General features: G+C 46.5%; 1 protein-coding gene across 1 annotated transcript in view; it reads right to left on the bottom strand.

Annotated features, from left to right (window-relative positions):
• Positions 1–17,399, bottom strand: part of AMOT (angiomotin) — a 32,973-nt gene extending 15,574 nt beyond the window's left edge. The window contains exons 1-6 of the mRNA XM_010133645.1: positions 17,250–17,399; positions 14,969–15,887; positions 7,270–7,723; positions 5,302–5,446; positions 3,840–3,932; positions 1,072–1,217 (exon numbers count right to left, since the gene is read on the bottom strand). Coding sequence (XP_010131947.1) covers positions 1,072–1,217; positions 3,840–3,932; positions 5,302–5,446; positions 7,270–7,723; positions 14,969–15,840 — 1,710 coding nt within the window. The 5' untranslated portion in view covers positions 15,841–15,887; positions 17,250–17,399. The remainder of the gene's footprint in view (positions 1–1,071; positions 1,218–3,839; positions 3,933–5,301; positions 5,447–7,269; positions 7,724–14,968; positions 15,888–17,249) is intronic.
• Between the last annotated feature and the right edge of the window lie 1,672 nt (positions 17,400–19,071).

Genomic DNA, 19,071 nt, shown 5'->3' with positions numbered 1-19,071 from the left:
GGGAAAGAGACAGCAAGTTTGAGGGAAGGGCTATGGAGGCAAATACAGAGCATAGAGAAAAGCAGGGTAACATTAAGAAGGCAGCTACATATGTACCTGGGGGAGGAGGAAGGCAGGCCAGACAAGAGAGGAGGATGTTCACTTTGTATGCTATCATTCCTCCTCTCCTGGCACAATGAGATCCTGAACGGAGACAGAAGCAGCAGCAGGCAAGGGGAGTGTAGAGGAAAGTCTCTGAAGACAGCAAGATGCAGGTGGATATAGGGACCGTGCTCGACAGAGCGTGACGGTGAGTGCTAGAAGGCAGGGAGGTGGCAGAGCTGGAGAAGGAGAGAACAAATCTGCAATGGAGGAAGTGTGCTTGGTCATGAGACTTCCTCAGAGGCTCTCTATGGAGGAAGAGTACGAGTAAAGGAAGCAGTGGCTGGGAGTGGGAAATGGAGCCTTAGAGAGGAAAGGAGTAGGCGGGAGGAAAGAGGACAGACACGATGACGCAGGAGGGCAGCAAGGTGAGCGCCATGTGTGAGCGGCAGGGACAAGGCTACAAAAGAAACTGCTGTGAAAGCTGCCCAGCTAAGCAGCTCAAGTGCTTTATCCCCCCTTGGGAGGAAAGGGAGAGAAAACAACCAAGGTCATGCCCAGCTTATTATGAATGCTGGGCACACAGGGTGATCTGCACTGTGCACCACGATAACCTGGTGTAAGTGGAGCACCTGGCAAGGGAACTAGCCGCATTTATTCGATATTAGTTGAAAATCCATCCAGATCTGAATTGCTGCCAAGTTCAGGAGGTTGCCAGGGCTGGGATTTCAGTTCCAGCCCGCTTTTATTAGTTGAAACAAAAAGAAAACGAAACGTGGCTGCTTCGACGAAAGCACTTCCAAGGAAATACAGATTTGTGGCTTATCTGTGCGCAGCTCAGTGGTTTAGCTACCCAACACAAAGCTAAGCCGGTATAAACAGCTTTGAAGCAAACAGATTTCCTTATAATTCGCACAAGACAAACTCGCTCCCACAGCCACTTTTACTGGAACCCAAGCTACCTTAATTTCTCTCTCCCTGCATCCTTACCTCCTCCTCCAGTTTCACCACCTTGGCCTGCGCGTTGTTCAAGGCCTGGTCTCGGATCTCGATGTGTCTTCTCTGGTCCTCGTTGGTGGAGCGTGCAGCAGCCAGTTCGATTTCCAGTTTCTCCTTTTCCCGCTGTGTTTCCTTGTCTGTCAAAACAAGGAAACAAAGTGAGAGTTATCAACGGACAGCACTCGTCTCTACCCAGTCTTCAGGTGTCTTTCTCTCCAGAAGTGAAGGAAAGATTGTACTGCAACTTCTCACAGGAGAGACAATGCAAATCTAGTGCTAAGGGAGAGGGGAAAAAAGTGCATGGCTTTCAAGGAAGAGAAGGACTTGTAACCCTGAAAAACAAGCATGGTACCTTCAAGTAACAATGTGCCACGATGCTAGTGAGAAGGAACGGAAGGTGCATCGCTCAGTACAGTTAGGTGATTTGCTCTGATTATGCAGATGGTTAGTGAAACTTGGTACCTTTTCACCTCTGAGCTCTCAGCAGTAGAAAACAAACTGGGCAATTTTAATATTCCAGGCTGGAGAGAGGAGATGACAGACTTCTGTGCCTGAAAAACTTGTGCTCCTTTTTTTCACACTGACCCCAGAAACAGGCAGGCTGTTCTGCCTGGGGCAGATGTCCACCAGTTGTAACGTTTTGCTGGCAGTACCATCAGAGGAGTCAGAAAACAAGTAAGCAATGAGAACTCCTCAGTCTTTCTCTACTGCCCTTGAAAACAAGCCCCTGGACCGAAGTGAGGCACATCTATCTGTTCTGTCACCGCTCAAAGCAGACCTGCAGTTCAAGAAAGGTTTTTGTTCATGTCTGATGCTTATAGACACCCCAGGCACACCAGCAGGTCCTTTTCTGCTGCTCTCAGAAAGAGCTGGACCTTGGCGGGAGCGGCTACGCTGTGTGTTTTGGGAACAGGGCAACTGCCTTCATAAAAAACATAAACAGGACAAAATAACTGGGGACCGGAGACATCATCACACAGGGCTGTAAGGTAAAGCCACAACACAGAGCTGATGTCCCCTGCATATGTTGTCATTCCCAGCTTGCGCCGACCAGCTCGATGATAACATTACCACGCTCGCTGGATACATAACCACAGAATACTCCCTGGAGTGATCTACACCCAGCACTGATGACACCCGAGAAACTGCATTCCAGAAACTAATATCCCACGACAAAGGAATGAGGACAAGGAGTGGAAGGCTTGAAAAACAGGAACTAGATCCTGGGTGTTAGCACAGCCTGCATATGGAGTACCAGGCCCGTTTGTGCAAGCATGTGCATAAGTATATTTACAGGACCACAATTATTCCCTTTCTTCTGCCAGCAGAGAGCCAGCAGCAAAGCTTTGGCAACACCGAGCCACTAAAGATTCCCTTCTGCTAGAGAATCAACGCGGCAGGTTGCAAAACAGACCTGTCCACCACCAGCACCCAGAACTCTGCAGAGCAAACCCTGACTGCAGCTGAGAGCTGGCCTGGGGCATGAGACCCAAGGACAAAGGCTAACGCCACCACCTGCCTATCCCTTTCCCCGTCTCTCCCATCCCAGTATTTCTCCTCCACCCAGGAAATGAGCTGCTGACAGTGTCAGCACGCTGAAGCGTATTGCAGAAAATGGGCAGAGATGAGATGGGGTGGCATTACGCCAGCAGGTATCAAATCCAGCAGTCTGTTAGTTAATCTGTAAGTGCTTGCAACGAGGCTTTTGCAGGTTTTCTTCCAGACTTTTCCCCAAATGAGTTCTGCTTCACTTGACAAGTGCCTCCAGCACCCCCAGAAATGCCCAGACCAGTGAAATGTAGCTCTGTGGTTTCCATCCAAAATAAGAAACTGAACGGAAGGCCTCACAGCTTTGACCTTCCCACCCCTCTGGGTGAACCTGTGAACGCCAAAGTCCACCCAACAGTTTGAATGTGATACTGAACTCACAGACTTTGCACTAGCACAAGGAGTTTTGAATTCACGCCCTGACAGCCATCTGCTTGCAACGTAATCCACGGGGAATGAGCTAAAGACAACACAAGAGAGGGACACCAGCGTTTGTCAGAGTGGAAGCCGTGTGTGTTAACACCACGGAAAATCACTATTTTGCAATATTATTGCATTACCTTTTTATGTAACAATTGGAGAAAAGTGAGCATTGTCAGAAGGGTGGAGTACACCATGGGACAAGAGAAAAGTTGGCTCGTCGCCGTCAGCCTCAAGACATTTCAGTACGAAGGAGAAGCAGCATTGCACATCCATCATTTTGGTTTGCCTTGTGATAAATCCACTGCTGCGGACAGAATTCATGACCCTCACCCAGCCCAGCACCCTGCAGGCAGTGTTCACCCCCTTTACTTTTGCTGAACTGGATAGGGCAGCAGCAAATTAAAGAGGAGGGAGATAGGAGAGCTACCAGGTTCCACTCCCACTGGCCATAACTCATGCCAGGACTCTTGTCAGCCTGGAAAAGTTTAATTCCAAAGCTCCCGGGGGACAAAATAGGTGCACAAAATATCCTGCACATTATGGAGTAAACACTAATTTTACCGTTTAACTGCAAATTACTGCATTAGATATTCCAGAGCATCTAATAAAAGCCATCAGATGGACTTCACCTACTGACGGAATTCTTAAATTCCTCCTCCTTCTCCACCGCCAGGCTGGGACTGTCACTGCCCTGATTGCTGCTCTGAACTATGCTAAACTGCTGCATTGTTGTCCCTCCCAGGATGACTGGAGTGTTTCTACAGACCCATAACGATTGCGTAACTCACTTTGTGCAAAGAGTTGAGAGATGGTTTTCCGATTGTCTTCAGACCCCTCAAATTCCTTCTCTGCCAGCTGCTTGTTGGCTGTCTCCATACGTTCTGCAAAATTTTTCAACAAAAGGAACACTAAATAATTAAAAACTTTCCAGCATTCAGTCACGTCTGCTCGGGACATTTGTAATGCAAGCGAGGGGAACCCATCTCCTAATTCACACACCCAAAGTAAAATGTCTATTCAGAAGGGAGAACTGACTTTTGCAGTGTTTCTAATTATGTCCCTGAGAAAATATTCTCAATGAGACAAAACAGTTCACATGAAGTTCCAAAGAAATAATTTGAACAATTATAACATGTACAAAGTTGATTTTTTCAATTTTTTACAAATGTTAAGGCACCTTATTTTTTTCACCCCAATAAACTTCACCACACAATTAAAAGATTCCCTTCTCCACTAAATCTGAACAGTGAGCAGATTAAATCACTGTTGTCCAATTACCTGACTTTAGGGGAAAGCATAAAACCCTAAGGACAGCTTAACAGTTCCGCTGCTGCAGGCTGTTAGAAATGTCCATTGGTCCAGGAAAATAAGAATGAACTGTTTATGCTGGGGTTTACTAGGAGTAAGATTATTTAATGCAGGCCTTTGTGCACTGTCCTTCTCAACAGCGCTGGGCACTGTACGGCCTCACTTCTTGGATGCCAAACAACTTCTCAGTAAGAGACATGGGGCAGTGACAGCAGATGACATGCAGGGCACTCAGAAGGCTTTCATAAAAAATTTAACAGACTGACTGTGCACCTTTAAACATCTCAAATTGTAAATGTTTTTCACGTTCCAAACCAATGCTTAAACTTTTCCCCATGTTAAGGTCAAATACCATTCAACACCAATCACCTCTGCCAGCCGTCGTACGGCCTCAGCCTCTTGGCAAGAGCCACACATTAATAACATCTCACTCTGGAAAAGGAAGGGGGATCCAAAAAACCAGATGCCTACGTTGATAAGGACTGACAAGACCTTCAGGAAGAGCAGAGAGTCTGCAGTTTGTATGTCAGCACAGAAGGGTCACTGGACAGGAAATGAAGTGAACATGCCTGGTGTGGGATTAGGCAGTCAGCAAAATGTCTTTCCATTTGTATAAACAACAAATTGTACAAATTGTGTCTAGCATCTAAGACAAGAGAGAATTCCAGGCTCGCATCTGGTATGTGGTATTTGCCTTATCACATGTTTCTTCTCAATGAGAAACAGGCTGGAAATGAGAGGCTGCGGCACTCGCCTAAGCCTGTCTTTTCCATCTTCCCAGCAAGCGCCTAAAATCTCAGACTCCTGAATATACCCGAGTATCCTGTCATGTTCTCCTTGTGTCAGCAGACGTGGCAAGTTCTGCAGCAAAACACTGTCCTGCCAAGTAAGAACAGCAGTAATAAAAAACACATTGAAGAACAGAAGTTTTACTCCACTCACCTCTTAGATCCCTGTTGAAATCATGAAGCCTACGAATTTCTCCTTCCAGCTTGTTTCTCATGGCCTTTTCCAGGGCATCCCGCTTCGAGGATGATTTCTCCAGGTTTTTGTACGCCTCTGAAACTTGCTGAATTTCTGTTTCCAGCTGCAGTGGAAGTGAAAACAAGCACTTAAGTGTTTTATCTCTATCAATTCTCTTCATTCAGTCTCAGAAAGGAGATAACTTTCTCTCCAGTTTTCTTTACTGAAAGAAACCGACACCTAGACATTAAGGAAAACAGCCTCGGGTTTGTGGCAGATCCTTCTGTGTAGAGAACAGCAGTGCCTGAAACAAAGAGCTGGGCTCTCCCTTCCAGACTTAGCTCTGTTTCCCCAATACGACCAGAGTGTAGATACAGCAAATTGAAGAAGTGTGAATGACATCTGTTTTTTTCCTAAGACTGGGGCAGTTTGGCACTACTGTTAGTTTGGGGGGAAAAAAGCATTTATATAAATAGCCAGTGTGGTATCAAATTGAGGAAGTAAAATAAAACACAAAAGGCAGACAAAACTATGCTAAAAAAACTGCGAGCAGCAGATTCTGCATTACTGATGAACTCTGCAGATCTGTAATCGTTATGGTCCAAAACTTCACAATAAAACCTCCCGATGTTCTGTGTTCAGACTGCTACGACTTAGTCGTGCTTTTAAATATTCAATTAAATGGGGGGAAGGAAACATTTGCAGTGAAATATGTTTTATCCTTCCTTCTAGCCTCCAGTGTAAAACTGCTCTGATGCCCCAGAGCAGGAGGAGGTTCCCTTCTGTCTCTCCTCACTAGGCTGCTCCTGATTTGCACGGCTAGGGCAGTACGGAGCATGTAACAGCAAACCCCATCACACTGTCTGCAGCAAGAAATCCACAGCGGCTGGAGGGAAGTGCACTTTTATCCTTCTTTCATTATCAGGAAGCTGTGAAACATTTCTCTAAAGCATTTCCTGGCCAGGAACCTTCCAAAAAAACCCACAACAAAACGAACATACATCCCTGGAAAGAGGTAACAGGGAATGACGAGTGCAGAAAGCCACACTGTCATCTAACCTCGAGCGAGTGCTTTAAGCACCACACATTTTTAAGGCCCTGGAGACTGCTGAATGTAGAGAGCGCAACAAGGTCCACAAAGTCCGAACCTGCAAGTAGCGTCAGCTGCTCGCAGCACAGCTACAGGCAAAAGCATATCTGACCTGCTGCACGGCTTCAAACCACTGGTCAACAAGAAGTTATTGCTCTGAGGCTGCAATGGAAACACCTCTACACATGCGTGTCAATGATGGGTCTCACTGGGGTATTTTCTTTAACATTCTGGCATCACTTACTTGTTTCATAAAGCCAAAGGTGGCAAACTGCCTGATCCAAAACAAGTTATTATGTTTTTCTGGAAGTTGCGTGGTATTGAGAGCGACAAAAGAAGGGTTAGCTTCGTCCCTGCAGTCCAAGCGTCTTTAACGTAGCCACAGCAGCAGCACTTGCCCTGCACACTGTCCTGCCAACCAGTTTCGTACCAATGTCTCCTGTTGCCTCCTCAAGTGACTATGGTCTCACATCAGTCCAAAGAGGCCCTTCCTGCAGTCTCTAAAGTCTTACAGACCAACGGGAAAATGAAGCCTGCTGCCATCGTGGACAGAAGAGCACTAGCTGTAATTAACCAGCAAGGCAAGCAGCCAGCCTCGTCAAGACAGCTGACGAGGATGCTCTTTTGAGCATGGTCAGTAAGCTGTTAGAATAAAAAACTGAAGGCTTTGACTCTAATCTTCTGACAAAGTCAAGCTGCTGCCCAAAGGGACAGGTTACAGACTGATCAATCTGCATATAAAAGACTCCGAGGTAGCTAATCAATCCCTTAGGCAAGAAATGTAACAGTCACAGATTAGATGATTTAATTACGGACCACTAGACGCAGGAGAGTGCCTGGTAGCCAAAAACACCCACCTTCTGCAGCCGGGCTACTTTCTCATAACACCCATCCAGCTCCTGTCGCAGAGACCGGTTCTCTTCTGACAGGATCTCCACCATCTGCTGGGCCCTGGAAACTATGGCAAAAGGATCTACTTGCATCTGCTGATACGGGGAAGGTATCTGCTGAGCCCGGGACATTACTGAATAGGAATCGCCTTGCTGCTGCTGTGGGCCTAGGAAGGGCTGGCATAGTCGGTACAAATCTCCCTGATGGACCTGGTTTGATAAGAACGGCTGCTGGGTCCGTGGCAGAATGCCAGGATCTCCCTGGCTTGGAGTCAGAGGTTGCTGATGCTGGGAAGGGGACAGCCTGGATGGTGGCGGAGACTGAAGCAAAGTCAAAGATCCCAGGGATGTCAAGGAAGAAGTTGGGCTGTGGTGGTGAGGTGGTCTCTGTTGTAACTGCAGCTGCACATCTGGGTTCTGCCTGGAAAACAGAGAGCAGAAACTCCATCAAAGTCATGTAGAAGATGGTGCCCACACCCAGTGACAAGGTGTGGGATGACCTGTGTAGCTCCGATGCACAGGTTTTCCCACACAAAAGACTCATATGGGAGGTTTGCCTCATTTTTGAGAGTTTGTTTTAAAAAAACGCTTCAAAATCAAATCATTATCAGAAAATATAGTCTAAGTGTATGAAGGGCTTTCCAGCGAGTCTGAAACAGAAACGCTAAGAGAAACTCCATCAACAGCTACTGACCAAAATGATTCTTACAGCTTTACTCCACACTTTGGGGATAACATGGCTAAACTGGGGACTCTTAGGAATGGGGTCTTTTATTCTGTCCTGAAATGTGCCATCTCTCAGGGAGAAAGCAATGAATCTTCTTCTGCAAAACAGGATGCAGAGTTGAAGGGATTGGCTGAGCTCTATGCTAGTTCAAGCTTTCTGAAATACCAACCAACAAACTGCAGCCTGGGCAGTTTGAGGATCTGAAAACCAACTTAGGAATCAGAAGCAGCCATTTGATTTAGCACCACCCTCGGTCCTGTGCAGTCGGTGTGTTTACTGCTCTGACCGATAACCTCTCTAAGATATCAAAGACAGATCCAGCAACCTCTAACATGCTTGAGTCTGTCTCAGAGCTCATTCCAAGCTATGCCAGTTCACAATTCCCAGGTGCTGGAGATCCCCAGCTCAAGTGCTGCCGCATTAGCCAAGTAAAAAGTCTCTCTTAGAAAAGAACGTGGATTTATCATGCTTGGATGACCTCAGGAGGCAGGTTTTGCCTCCTCCGCCAAAGACATTCAACCTTTAACTTCTCTGGATGTTCTTTATTTTAACAGTCAAAGTCACTCCCTCCCCGTGCTGCAGCCAGTCTCTTCCTAAGCGCAGCCCTCACCCCAGCGCAGACCCAGTCTGGTAGTTCAGCGTGTTCTGAAACACTCCTGTTCTCCTGATAAAATTTCCCACCATTTGGGATGCAGCTGGAAAAGCACACGCTGTTGTTCCACCTGGCCACCCCAGAACGCCCCCACGGTTGTCTGCCTTTGCAGGAAGGCCCCTACGAGCGGGCTCTGCTGAGGGCAGTGGGGGTACTGGGTGTAGCGGAAGAGCTCTCCCACCACAGCAGCTGCGTTAGCGGCATGTCAGTTGACAACAGCAAGCACGAAGCTGAACTGGGAACTAAAGGGTTATGCAACGGGTTTCTTGGCGGGTGTGCAAACACTCAGCATCGTCCTTCCTGTTCTCTGCAGAAAGAACGCATGCACTCTTCATACGAGTCCAGAAAGGAAACGTCTGCATTACTCACATCTGGCTGGCAGCGTGTGTAGGAGTCCGTACATCCTCAGCCCAGCACAGCATTTGCCCTTTCAATATCTCAATCTCCCTGCTCTCCAGCAGAGAAGGTGCACAAAAACCTCCAAGCTGATGCTCAAACTCCTTAATGGGGAAACAAATCTAGCCTCTGTCACTTACGAAAAACCAAATAATTACTGCTCTAGCCACTGTTTCCCTCCTTCTCACACTCAGGTGACTGTGCTCCCTGCCAGCAACATCATTCCAGGAGCTGTATTTCCCCAGAAATGACGATATGCAGCAGAGGGATCTCAGGGGTCATGCAGAAGAGAGAAGTGCAATTATTTCCTCACAAATATTCAGGTTAGTAGCAGCAATTTGGTTCTTCCCCTCCTGGGAGGTCAGCTCTACTTATCGTTGCATTTATTCATTACCTTTATTTGCCAGTTCTCATAATGAAGAATGAGGCAAAACTGTCACATCCCATGCTCAAGGTCATCTGGTTTGTCTCAGGTGGTTTCCAGCTCCTTTCTTAGCTCACCCAGTTATGTGCAGAGTTAAGACTTTCCATCCTCAGAAACCATCCTTGAGCTTACTCTTTACCTCACGTCACGCATCTCTGCTTTGATATTATAATCAATTAGGGAATAACCTTGCTGTGACATTTAATCTGTGATGACCTGCAGAGATCAGATCCAAGGAGATATGTTGCCCAGCTGCCTCCTGGATGGAAAAAACGACCTTTCCAGTTTTGAACCTCTAAAATACTCTCTTTCAGTCTGAAAACAACCCAAAACAGTTACTCAGAGAGACTAACTCCGCTGATCTCTGTAGTATAAGCTTAATGAGGACGAGTTAGATGCCAATGTTAACAATTTGAGCCAGTCGACTAAAAGCATCTCGTTATCCTGCCATCAGAGACGCATGGGCAGGGCCTTGCCACTTCTGCAGGACCTGAGCACTAATGAAAGGAACACAAAGACGGCTAAAGAAAAACAACAGCAGCAGCAGCGACATTCTGAAGGGACAGTCTTTGTCCTGACAGCCTGCTAATGACATTTTTTTTTTCCCCCCAAACCTATTGTAAAGAACAACTCTAGGAAATCATGGCTGTGTATTTCTAAACAAGATACATTTCCAAGATCTCCAGCGCCTTGGCACTCGCATCCGAAGCCTCTCCTAATCCTGAAATTATACCAGTCTTGTGGGTTCAAGCTAAAACATGAGAGCTGGGAGTTCTGCTGCATTACCAAGCATCACAGCTTCCAAAATGTCACAAACGCGTTTGCATTCCCACGAGATAATCCAACTGGGGTAATACGTCCTGTCTTTACAAAGAAATAAAATACCCTAGTAACCTGACAGTGACAACCAGACCTTTTAACATCTTCTACACAAACTTTTACTTACATAGTCAATCTTTTTAGCACCCCCATGACTTTCAATTTTGTTTTATAAAATACTTAAAATATATTTTGTGGGTCCAAAATACCTGGCTCTGAGACCCCTCAGATTAACACGAGAATTGTGGAATTTATTTCTCTGGTAAATCAATTTTTGGACCAAGAGGTTCAGACAGGTCAATGAACACAAGTGGACTTTTCCAGATTTTTAAGCCAGACTGAAAAATTTTAAGGTACAAATCACTACTGGGGTTACCTAACAGAACTGCTGATAGAATGGTAGTAAAAATTTCCCTCCAGGAAAGAATCAGTCCTCAGGTAACTCTGCAGTAGTAACTAAAGTTTCATCTGAACTAGCCACTTCAGGCAAAAATGCAGAAAGACTCTCAAAATACAGGGAAAACAGAATTTCACAATCTCCTTCCATTTGCCTCAGCGTCATAAAGACCTGAAAACCCCAACACAGGAAAAAAGCTCAGAGCAATAATTCCCACAAGTGTTTAAGTCTGAAAGCATAACTTTTAAGGGCCGCTTCATTTTGAAAACTGTATCACGCAAAAATCTCTGCTTCCCTTACAGTCCCTGGCGCGTGTCCGAGAAACACACCATGCGGGCCAAGTACAAACCTGGATTTATGGTTTTGCAATGACAAGGGTCACGTCAGCTTTTAAGTGGTGAAGCCAGAGATATGGAGGGAGGGCAGCCCTGCGAGCAAAGCCAGCCATCAGGAGTCCCGAGGCGGCCAGGACTGCAAACAGCAAGTCACGCAGAAGATCTGCGGGTAGCGCAACAAAGTGGGTGTTCTGGTTTGAGCTGAAGCCGCCTTGTTTTGGGAAATGGACAAATAGGAATCATTCCATGCAGTACGATAACTCCACATTTAATTGGTGAAGGGAGTCAGGAGAATGCAATGTTGCGTCGGGAGTCTTTAAAGGCAGCAGGCTGGGGGTGTCTCTCTCTCTCGGACTCCGGATGGCTCCACGGAGCGGGGACTGCTGCGAGCCCGAGACCAGCGACCAGGCCCCAGAGCTGAGGGCCTGCACCCCCAGACCGCTGAGGATCACAGGCTGTGAACTATCACTGCCGTGAGTCTCGTCTGGAATCGGGTGAGATATCCGGACTCCCAGCTATTCTGTGCAGGGACTTTTCCTGCTGTTAAATCTGCTGCACAGGGGTTTCCCCCCCACCCCCGTCTCGCCGCGAGAAGAATTTCACCTCGGTGCTGTGTGCCTGCCAAGAGATCTGACCTTGAACAAGACTGTTAAAACCTTTTTCTCCTCTCTCCCTCTGCACCTGGTTATCTGAGTCCTCTCTTCTTCATTTTTTCCCTGTTTTCGGTTGTGCATATATATACATATATATATAGTAGTGTATAGTTGTGTGGATGTTGTGTGGATTTATTGTTTATTAAAAGTTTGTTTCAGTTTCCCAAACGCAGACCAAGGTGTGAATTTCTTCTTTCCCCTTAAACCCCTTCTGTCTCTAGCGAGACAGAAGGAATCGTTAAGGAATTTGAGGAGTTATTACCTCAGGACCTCAACCCTTAACAGTGGGGAGGGCAGAAGAATGAAGAGATGGGGAAAGGTTTCTGGCTCGTTAACATTTTTTATGCCTTCCCAGCTTCTCCTGCCTGCTTCACCTTCAAGCAGCTACAATTCCCCAGCCCTCCTGCACAAACTGGGAAACGCTGAGGGCAGGAGGAAGCGGACTCCACTTGATTAGGCAGCTGAAATCAAACCAATGCATTTTTGTTCTGCTTCCCAGTCATACCTGATTATCCCCGCTTTGATGCTGCTCAGGGGAACGTAGTGCACAGAAGTGATTTACTAATTATGGGACAAAATCTGCAGACCTCCTTCTCCAAAAGTTTCTGTGAAGTCAATGGGATTAATCACCGCAGCAGGAGCTCAGCCATTTGGGCTCCGAACCAAAGAATCAGAGAGACAGCGAGTTTATCTGTACCCAAAACTACAGCAACACCAGTCTCTGGTCCCTCACCTCTCGCTGTTCTGCCACGGGGGACCCCGCAACCCCGCAGGAGGCTGAGACACCCGTCTTCTCCTCTTGGACCTGAAGGTTTGTTTTTGCCACCAGTGCTAAAGTATGGTTGGGAGATTAGGGAGAGAACAGGAGTTTGGAGCTTCACAGGCAGCCAGCCCTCTTCTGAACTTTCTTTAAATTCCAAAAAAACAGCACAGATGCCTCGGGCATGCCCGGTATTTACATTAAACCAACATCATTAGGAACATATACGTGTTCCCAAACTTACGCCGCCCAAGAGCAGGTGAGGCAAACTGTTTGCAGACTGGTTTAAACTCACCACACAGCCCATTCCTTTCCCAGACTGGGGAGGGTGAAGCATGAGAATGCTGTGAATTCCCCAATGTTTATCTTGCTCAACGAGTTTTATTTAACCGCATCGTTAGGTCACCCTCAAATTCCCCCGAACAATGAGGGGAAAAACCCGCAGAAAAGGGTGTGGCTTCACCAGCAGAAAGAAGGGGCTTTGTTTCCTTGACACGCCGTTCAAAAAATGCACACATTTACCAATCCAAATGAACCTCCATCAACAGGGAGCTGCAGCGCAGGGAAGCTGCAGCCTCCGAAAACCCCTTCCCGCTGCAGCCAGGCTGCAAAGCCCCCCGTTAGCGCTGCCTGGTGCGAGGCAAACGCGCTCCCCAAAGCTGTACGCCTTTAACAGCCCCACACCACTGCCCAGCTGCACCTTTAGCAACACAGAAGGTTTCTTGTCTAAATGACAGTTTCTCTGAAAGCGTGTGGGAGAGGGAGGGGAAGAGAGGACTCGCTCCCTTCCTTTGCTACGCTGCTCTGTAATTTATGGATTAGTCTTGCAATTGTTCTACTGCTACAGCATTTGCTTGCAAAGGAAACCTCTTCTCTGTGCAGCTATTTAGGTTAAAAAGTAACCTCATTAGATTCCCAATGCTTTGAAGACAAATTTCAGTTGCTTCCCCTACTGGAAACCTTGCCAGCTGAACCTTTCTCCTCCCCCCCTTCCTCCCCTCCATGTTCTTTCAAAGCAGCCAGGATCTATCCAATACAGACAAAAATCACCCTGTCTAGAGGAGCTGACTGCTGGCCTGTTTTCAAATACCTCTTCCTTAAACAGCAAGCAGGCTACAGCTCCGATTCGCTGTCTCTAATATTAGGAGTGTTTCTGATGCAGCATAACCATCAAGGAGCTGTTTCCCTTTCCTGTGTGCACAGAGATTTGAGGCCTTTGAATTTTCAAAAACATTTGCAATGAGACTTCTACAATCATTACCCCCCCTAAACCCTTTACTTCCCCTGTTCCTGGCCTCTTTATTATTTATTTAGCCAGATCAAAGGGCCTTTTCATCAGGCTTGTATGCTGCTGAAGTCATTTCAGATCACAAACAATGGTGGACAAACTCTGAAAATAGCTCCCCATAGGACTAGGAAGGTTCTGGGCAGCTTCAGGCTCCCGAAAGCGCAGACTCAGCTCCCAAATACAGATTGGTTTCTTCATGCTCCCCTCAAACCACCACACAAGATGTGCAAACAAATGCTTGGAGACCTCACCAGTTACTGATGGAGCAACCGTCTCCTCCTGTTGCTCGTTTGCATTAGCCTTTTAGTGTTAAAATGAGGCCAAAATCATTATCCCAAATCCCATCGGAGGCGAGATGGTCAGGAACAGGTAAAGCACAGCCATATTCTTAGCCCACCTGAATAAAACTTCACCTTCATGCACACAGACACCAGTGTTAGGTACAAGACAAATCTAGTCCTGATCTAGAGGAAACCAGAACAAGCTGAGATTTCAAACGATGCAGGAAAATCAGCGAAAGCGAACCAAGCGAGTCTGGGATGCAGCACAAGGCAGACTTCACTCTACACCCCTGCACCCTGGCCCACTGGAAATGAAATCTGAAAAACTCTAAGGGAAGCTCAGGAGATTTTTTGTTCCCTGCACCATTATTCCTTCATTCACTTTCTCCTTCCCTACGTAACATTTAGATGCAGTTTAAACCTAAAAAAAAAAAAAAAAAAAAAAAAAATTTTTTTCTGGGGGAAAATGAATTAAAAAAAAGATTTTTAGATGCAGTTTAAACCTAAACAAAAAAAAAAAAAAAAAAAAAAAATCTTTTGTCTGGGCAGATGTAATTAAAGAACAGCTTAAGTCTTGCAATAAGTAACTGCAGGTTTCCACACTGAATCACACCGTAACTACGGCTCTCGCAAAGCTCTGGAGCCTCAGCAGTAAACTTCCCCGTGCCATAAAATCGAGCTGGCTTGTTTCGGGCTGGTTTCTTTTGTTTGTTCGTGGTTTTGTTTTGTTTTTTTTAAAGAGTCAGGCCTCTCTAGGTAAGCTACCGAAACAGCTCACAGTCCTTCCAGACACACTCTGTAGCTGAACACAGCATGTCACCCTGCTTAATAAGAACGGGATCTTTGCTCCTCTGCCTCAGCAGTGAGGGCAACGGACTGAGCCTTCTGCTGTCTTTCCTTACGTGGCTGTTGCAGAGTTTAAGACCTCGCTTACCTGACTGACCCGTACTCAGGAGGATGCTGATACCTCATCATAGGCCCATCAGATCTTCCCTGCTGGCTCATGCGATGATCGCTATAGAAATGTCCCGAGTCCTGAGGTTTGCAGTTCATAGACGGGGTGGACACGTTTTTGTAGGGATACTCTGGAGGAGGACCCCGCTGCTCCATTCCTTTCATGTTGGGCTGGGAAGGGGGCTGCACTGAGTTCTTGTAGAACTCATTGGAGCCAGAATTTTTATAAGGGTCGCTGGACTGCTGAGGAGAAAGCGGAGAGAGGGGGGAGAGCGGTGCGCTGGTGACAGGCGCATGGGCCTTGACACCACTGGTGGCCAAGGACAGCTGCATCAGCCTCTCGCTCAAGGAGCGGACGTGCCCTTGCTTGAGGTCCTTAAGTCCTTCATCCTGGTGGACCTTCCCTGGGCTCACCCGCTGAACCGTGGGCCGCCCTTCAGTCCTCATCTTTTGGTTGGTGACCCCCGTTACATAAAATGCTGCCCCGACACTAGCATGTGGCTGGCCCCTGAAATACTGCGACTGGACTTTGGCTTCCTCGTAGGTCGGGAGATCCTCGCTGTTCTGAAGTCGTGGGGAGAGCTGCTTCTCCATGATACTGTTGTCCACCTGTATCTCCTGGCCTTGGGGCTCCTGACGGGCAGCATGAGTCACAAGCTGGTGGTCCTGGGAGCTCAGCCCTTCGTTCTGAGATGCTGGACTCCCAGTGCTGTTGAAAGGGGGGGCATTTCCTGTGGCTTGCTGGTGTAAGGCAAGAAGGTTACGGTTGTCATTGGGGTTTCCGTATCTGAGCTGCTCCTGCAGCAGGCGCTGTAAAACTGTCGTAGCTGCTTGCTCTTCTGAATTCCTCATCTCAAACTGTAGTGCCTTTTGGGTGGAATGTAAAAGCTGCCCTTGACCTAAGGAAAGGAGACATGGTTATTACCACCTGAGTGGATCAAGCAAGAGACATTTAAGTGCAATGGCTTGAAATACAGAAAAAAAGCAGGTTAGATTACCAAAGGTTCCCATAACAATGGGGGTCATTAAGACCCTTGACCTCAGAAGGACTTGCATGCCAGGGGGCAAAGCCTCGAAAGGTGATGAAAGGTGACTTGCAAGTTTATAGGAATATCAATCGACTGCAAGCCGTGGGGATGCCTGCCGAATGCCTCAGACAGCAAGGCAGAAGGGAGACCTATAATTCACAGGATGATGGTAAAAATGCCAAAGACCTGTTTGCTTAACACTTAGGGCAACCGACAGTGAAATACACTTCCCATATTTGCAGGCAGACAAGGATTAAAGGGTGGAATCAGCAATTTGTCAGTTTCAAGGGAGAAAAAAAAAAAAGAGAGATAGTATATGGTTCAAAGGAAGCAAAGAAATCTCTTAGCTTAGACAGTTTAAGGCAATTAAGGAATACCTCGTTCGCCAGCAGGTTTTTAGAGTTACGAAACACCCAGAGTGAGATCAGCACCTCATCTCCCTGCTGCAGAAAACACTACGGATTAGTGCAGGTGAGGACTCTGCAACTTCCTGCTACACAAAGGCAACCAAATCCTCACATATCTAAATATCATCAGCTGAACGCATGCAAATACAAGAGGAGGAAAGAGAGCTGTCTGACCTGAGGAACAGAAAAAGACCCCTGAGTGGCAGTTAAAAACACTGTGTACCAACGAGGGAAACACAACGAGCCAATGTCAAGCATGTCCCAAAGTACAGATTAAGTCAGTGACCAACCATGATTATACTTCGCTGAGTCTCCCAGCAGAGTCAGGAATTTGTCATGGAAACTCATGTCCGTTGGCCTTGCGTGAGTTGAAATATCCAAAATTAACAATACCTTTGAGACATTTAACTAAAAGCAGAGCTACTTTTGAGCTGGAACAGCTCAGAATAGAGAGCATGCTTTACTTGTCGGCTAAGCTGTGGCTCTGCCCTGACAGCAGGACGCACGTTGGTGTTCTAGCACTTTGTCACCCTTTTCTAAGCAGCATTATCCCTTAGAGAGAGGTAACTTGCTCCCAGCAGCCTGTTCCACAGCAGAACCAGGGACGGACTGCAGGAGTCAGGAGACCTGAAGGGTCTGCTTTGTTCCGCGCATCCTCCTCAGGCCAGCCTACCCCTGTAACACATGGCCTTGAGGCATCGGGCAGTTAATGAAGAGAAAGTTAAAATCCACCTCGCTCCAGGCTGCATCACCAAACCAGGAACTCGGGCCCTGCTGCCTGGCCTGGAAGAGGATTCCTCTGAAGTCCTGTTTGAAGGGCACATACCTATTTCCTTCACTGGGACTTCCTGGGTAAGGAGGAGCAGTTCTGCCTCATGGGAGGACACACGGAGTAAGTCCAAACTCTCCACTCAGAGACGGCGTCGGTCTCCTCTTCAGCAGGCCAGATCACTTGATACTCTCCTGACTTCCAAAATAATTCTGAGGAAAGCATTGAAAACATCATTTTAATCAGCAGATGACACCCTAGAAATAATACAGCTTGGCCCGTATTTCAGATTTTTCTTTTGCAGCTTCTTGCTTTCTCACAGAGCCCAACAGTTTTGCTCCCTTTAGGATGAATGAACCCCCCTGTCCCCAGCAATCTACTCCAGCTGCTGCTTTAATCATGACAATTTCTGCTCCAAGATCAAACGTTGCCAAGTAACGCTTTGTCCCATCCCAGCCTCCAAGTGAAACAGTGATTAAAACCCGCTAATGCTTTAACTCCATTGTTTTACTTTTGCTAAGAAGGAAAGCTGCAGCACAGATGATGACACCCTGCGCTTACAGCCCCTTTCCAGCAGTGCTGTATGTTCCAAACTATACCAGCAGCAATCCTTTGACAAAAGGTGATACGGTTAAAGTATTTATAAACTTCAACAAATTGTACCTCAGAAATGACTGTGAGAATGATCAGTATATGAATATTAGCTTTATTTTCCAGATTGGGAAAGTGAGGGGAAGAAAAGGACGCTGACAAAGTACATGCCAGAAATATACTGCAGAGCACAGCTCTAATTCCCAAGACATTCTTTAATTACATTACGTTTCTCTTTCAGAATATAAAGCACTAAAGAAACTTTAACCATTGAGGGGAGAATCAGGAGCACATAAAAATGCGTATTTAGGCGTGTTATTCAACAAGCAGTTAAATCCCCTATGAAGGTGTCCTAAAGAAAAAGGCAAATGACGCAAAAGAAGCGGAACAAATTTCTGCACTCAGTGTGCTTATACTTCAAGGGCAGGCAATTAAAACAGAAGTAGTGAAATTAAAACTATTCACAGAGATGTATAATTTAACTTCATTTCCTGCAATGTTGCAAAAAATAAAGTGAACAGATGTAGTGAAGGAATGCAGACGTGGATACTTCTGTCTCTGTCTTATTACGGCACACATCCACACCCAGCAGAAATTATCTCAGATCTGCAAGTTAAATACTTGAGGTGTCAACAGCAATTTCAAGGCACATGAACAATATCTAAGTAGAGAACAAGGCGATGTTGTGTGGTACGGGACTTCAAGATGGTGGCTGAAAAAAACTTCTCCTGTCAAATTCTTAACTGGTGACTTAGCTCGAGAGGGATATATTGAAAACAGCTGCCAGCAAATATGCAGTAAAGAACCTTTAAACCAGGCATTAAGATAACAGATAACTCGAGCAATTTTGAGCCTCTTTTCCCCGTGTTGCACAACACAAGTTTAGGATTCCTCGTCCCCCTCATACCAGTATCATCACACTTTTTTTTTTTCTTTTTTTTTTTTAAACAAAGTTGCCCTAAGCATCCCGTTTTATTAGAGCATAAAAAGGCTTTTACTATGCAACATGATGCTCCCTTTCCACCCAAAGATTTCTTTTGTCTCAACTGGAAAAATATAAGGGGGGTGTGGGGAGATGTTTATTTTTTTAATACAAAGATACAACCCAGCTTGAGACTCAGCCTCTCTGCCTTAAAGATTTTCTCAACAGCCAAATTCAGCCTGCGCGTGTTTAACTCCTTCAAACGTTCAAGGAAGTAATTCTGCATGCGACCATTTCACACGCAGAGCTTCACTGCGCAGCAGTACAAGCTGCTCCTGCTGCTCCCAAGACAGGAGGGCACAGCTC

Source organism: Buceros rhinoceros, unplaced genomic scaffold, assembly GCF_000710305.1.
Source record: "Buceros rhinoceros silvestris isolate BGI_N320 unplaced genomic scaffold, ASM71030v1 scaffold4993, whole genome shotgun sequence".
Lineage (NCBI taxonomy): Eukaryota > Metazoa > Chordata > Aves > Bucerotiformes > Bucerotidae > Buceros > Buceros rhinoceros.
The sequence above is the reverse complement of the archived record's forward strand: the minus strand, read 5'-3'. Positions and strand labels throughout refer to the sequence as shown.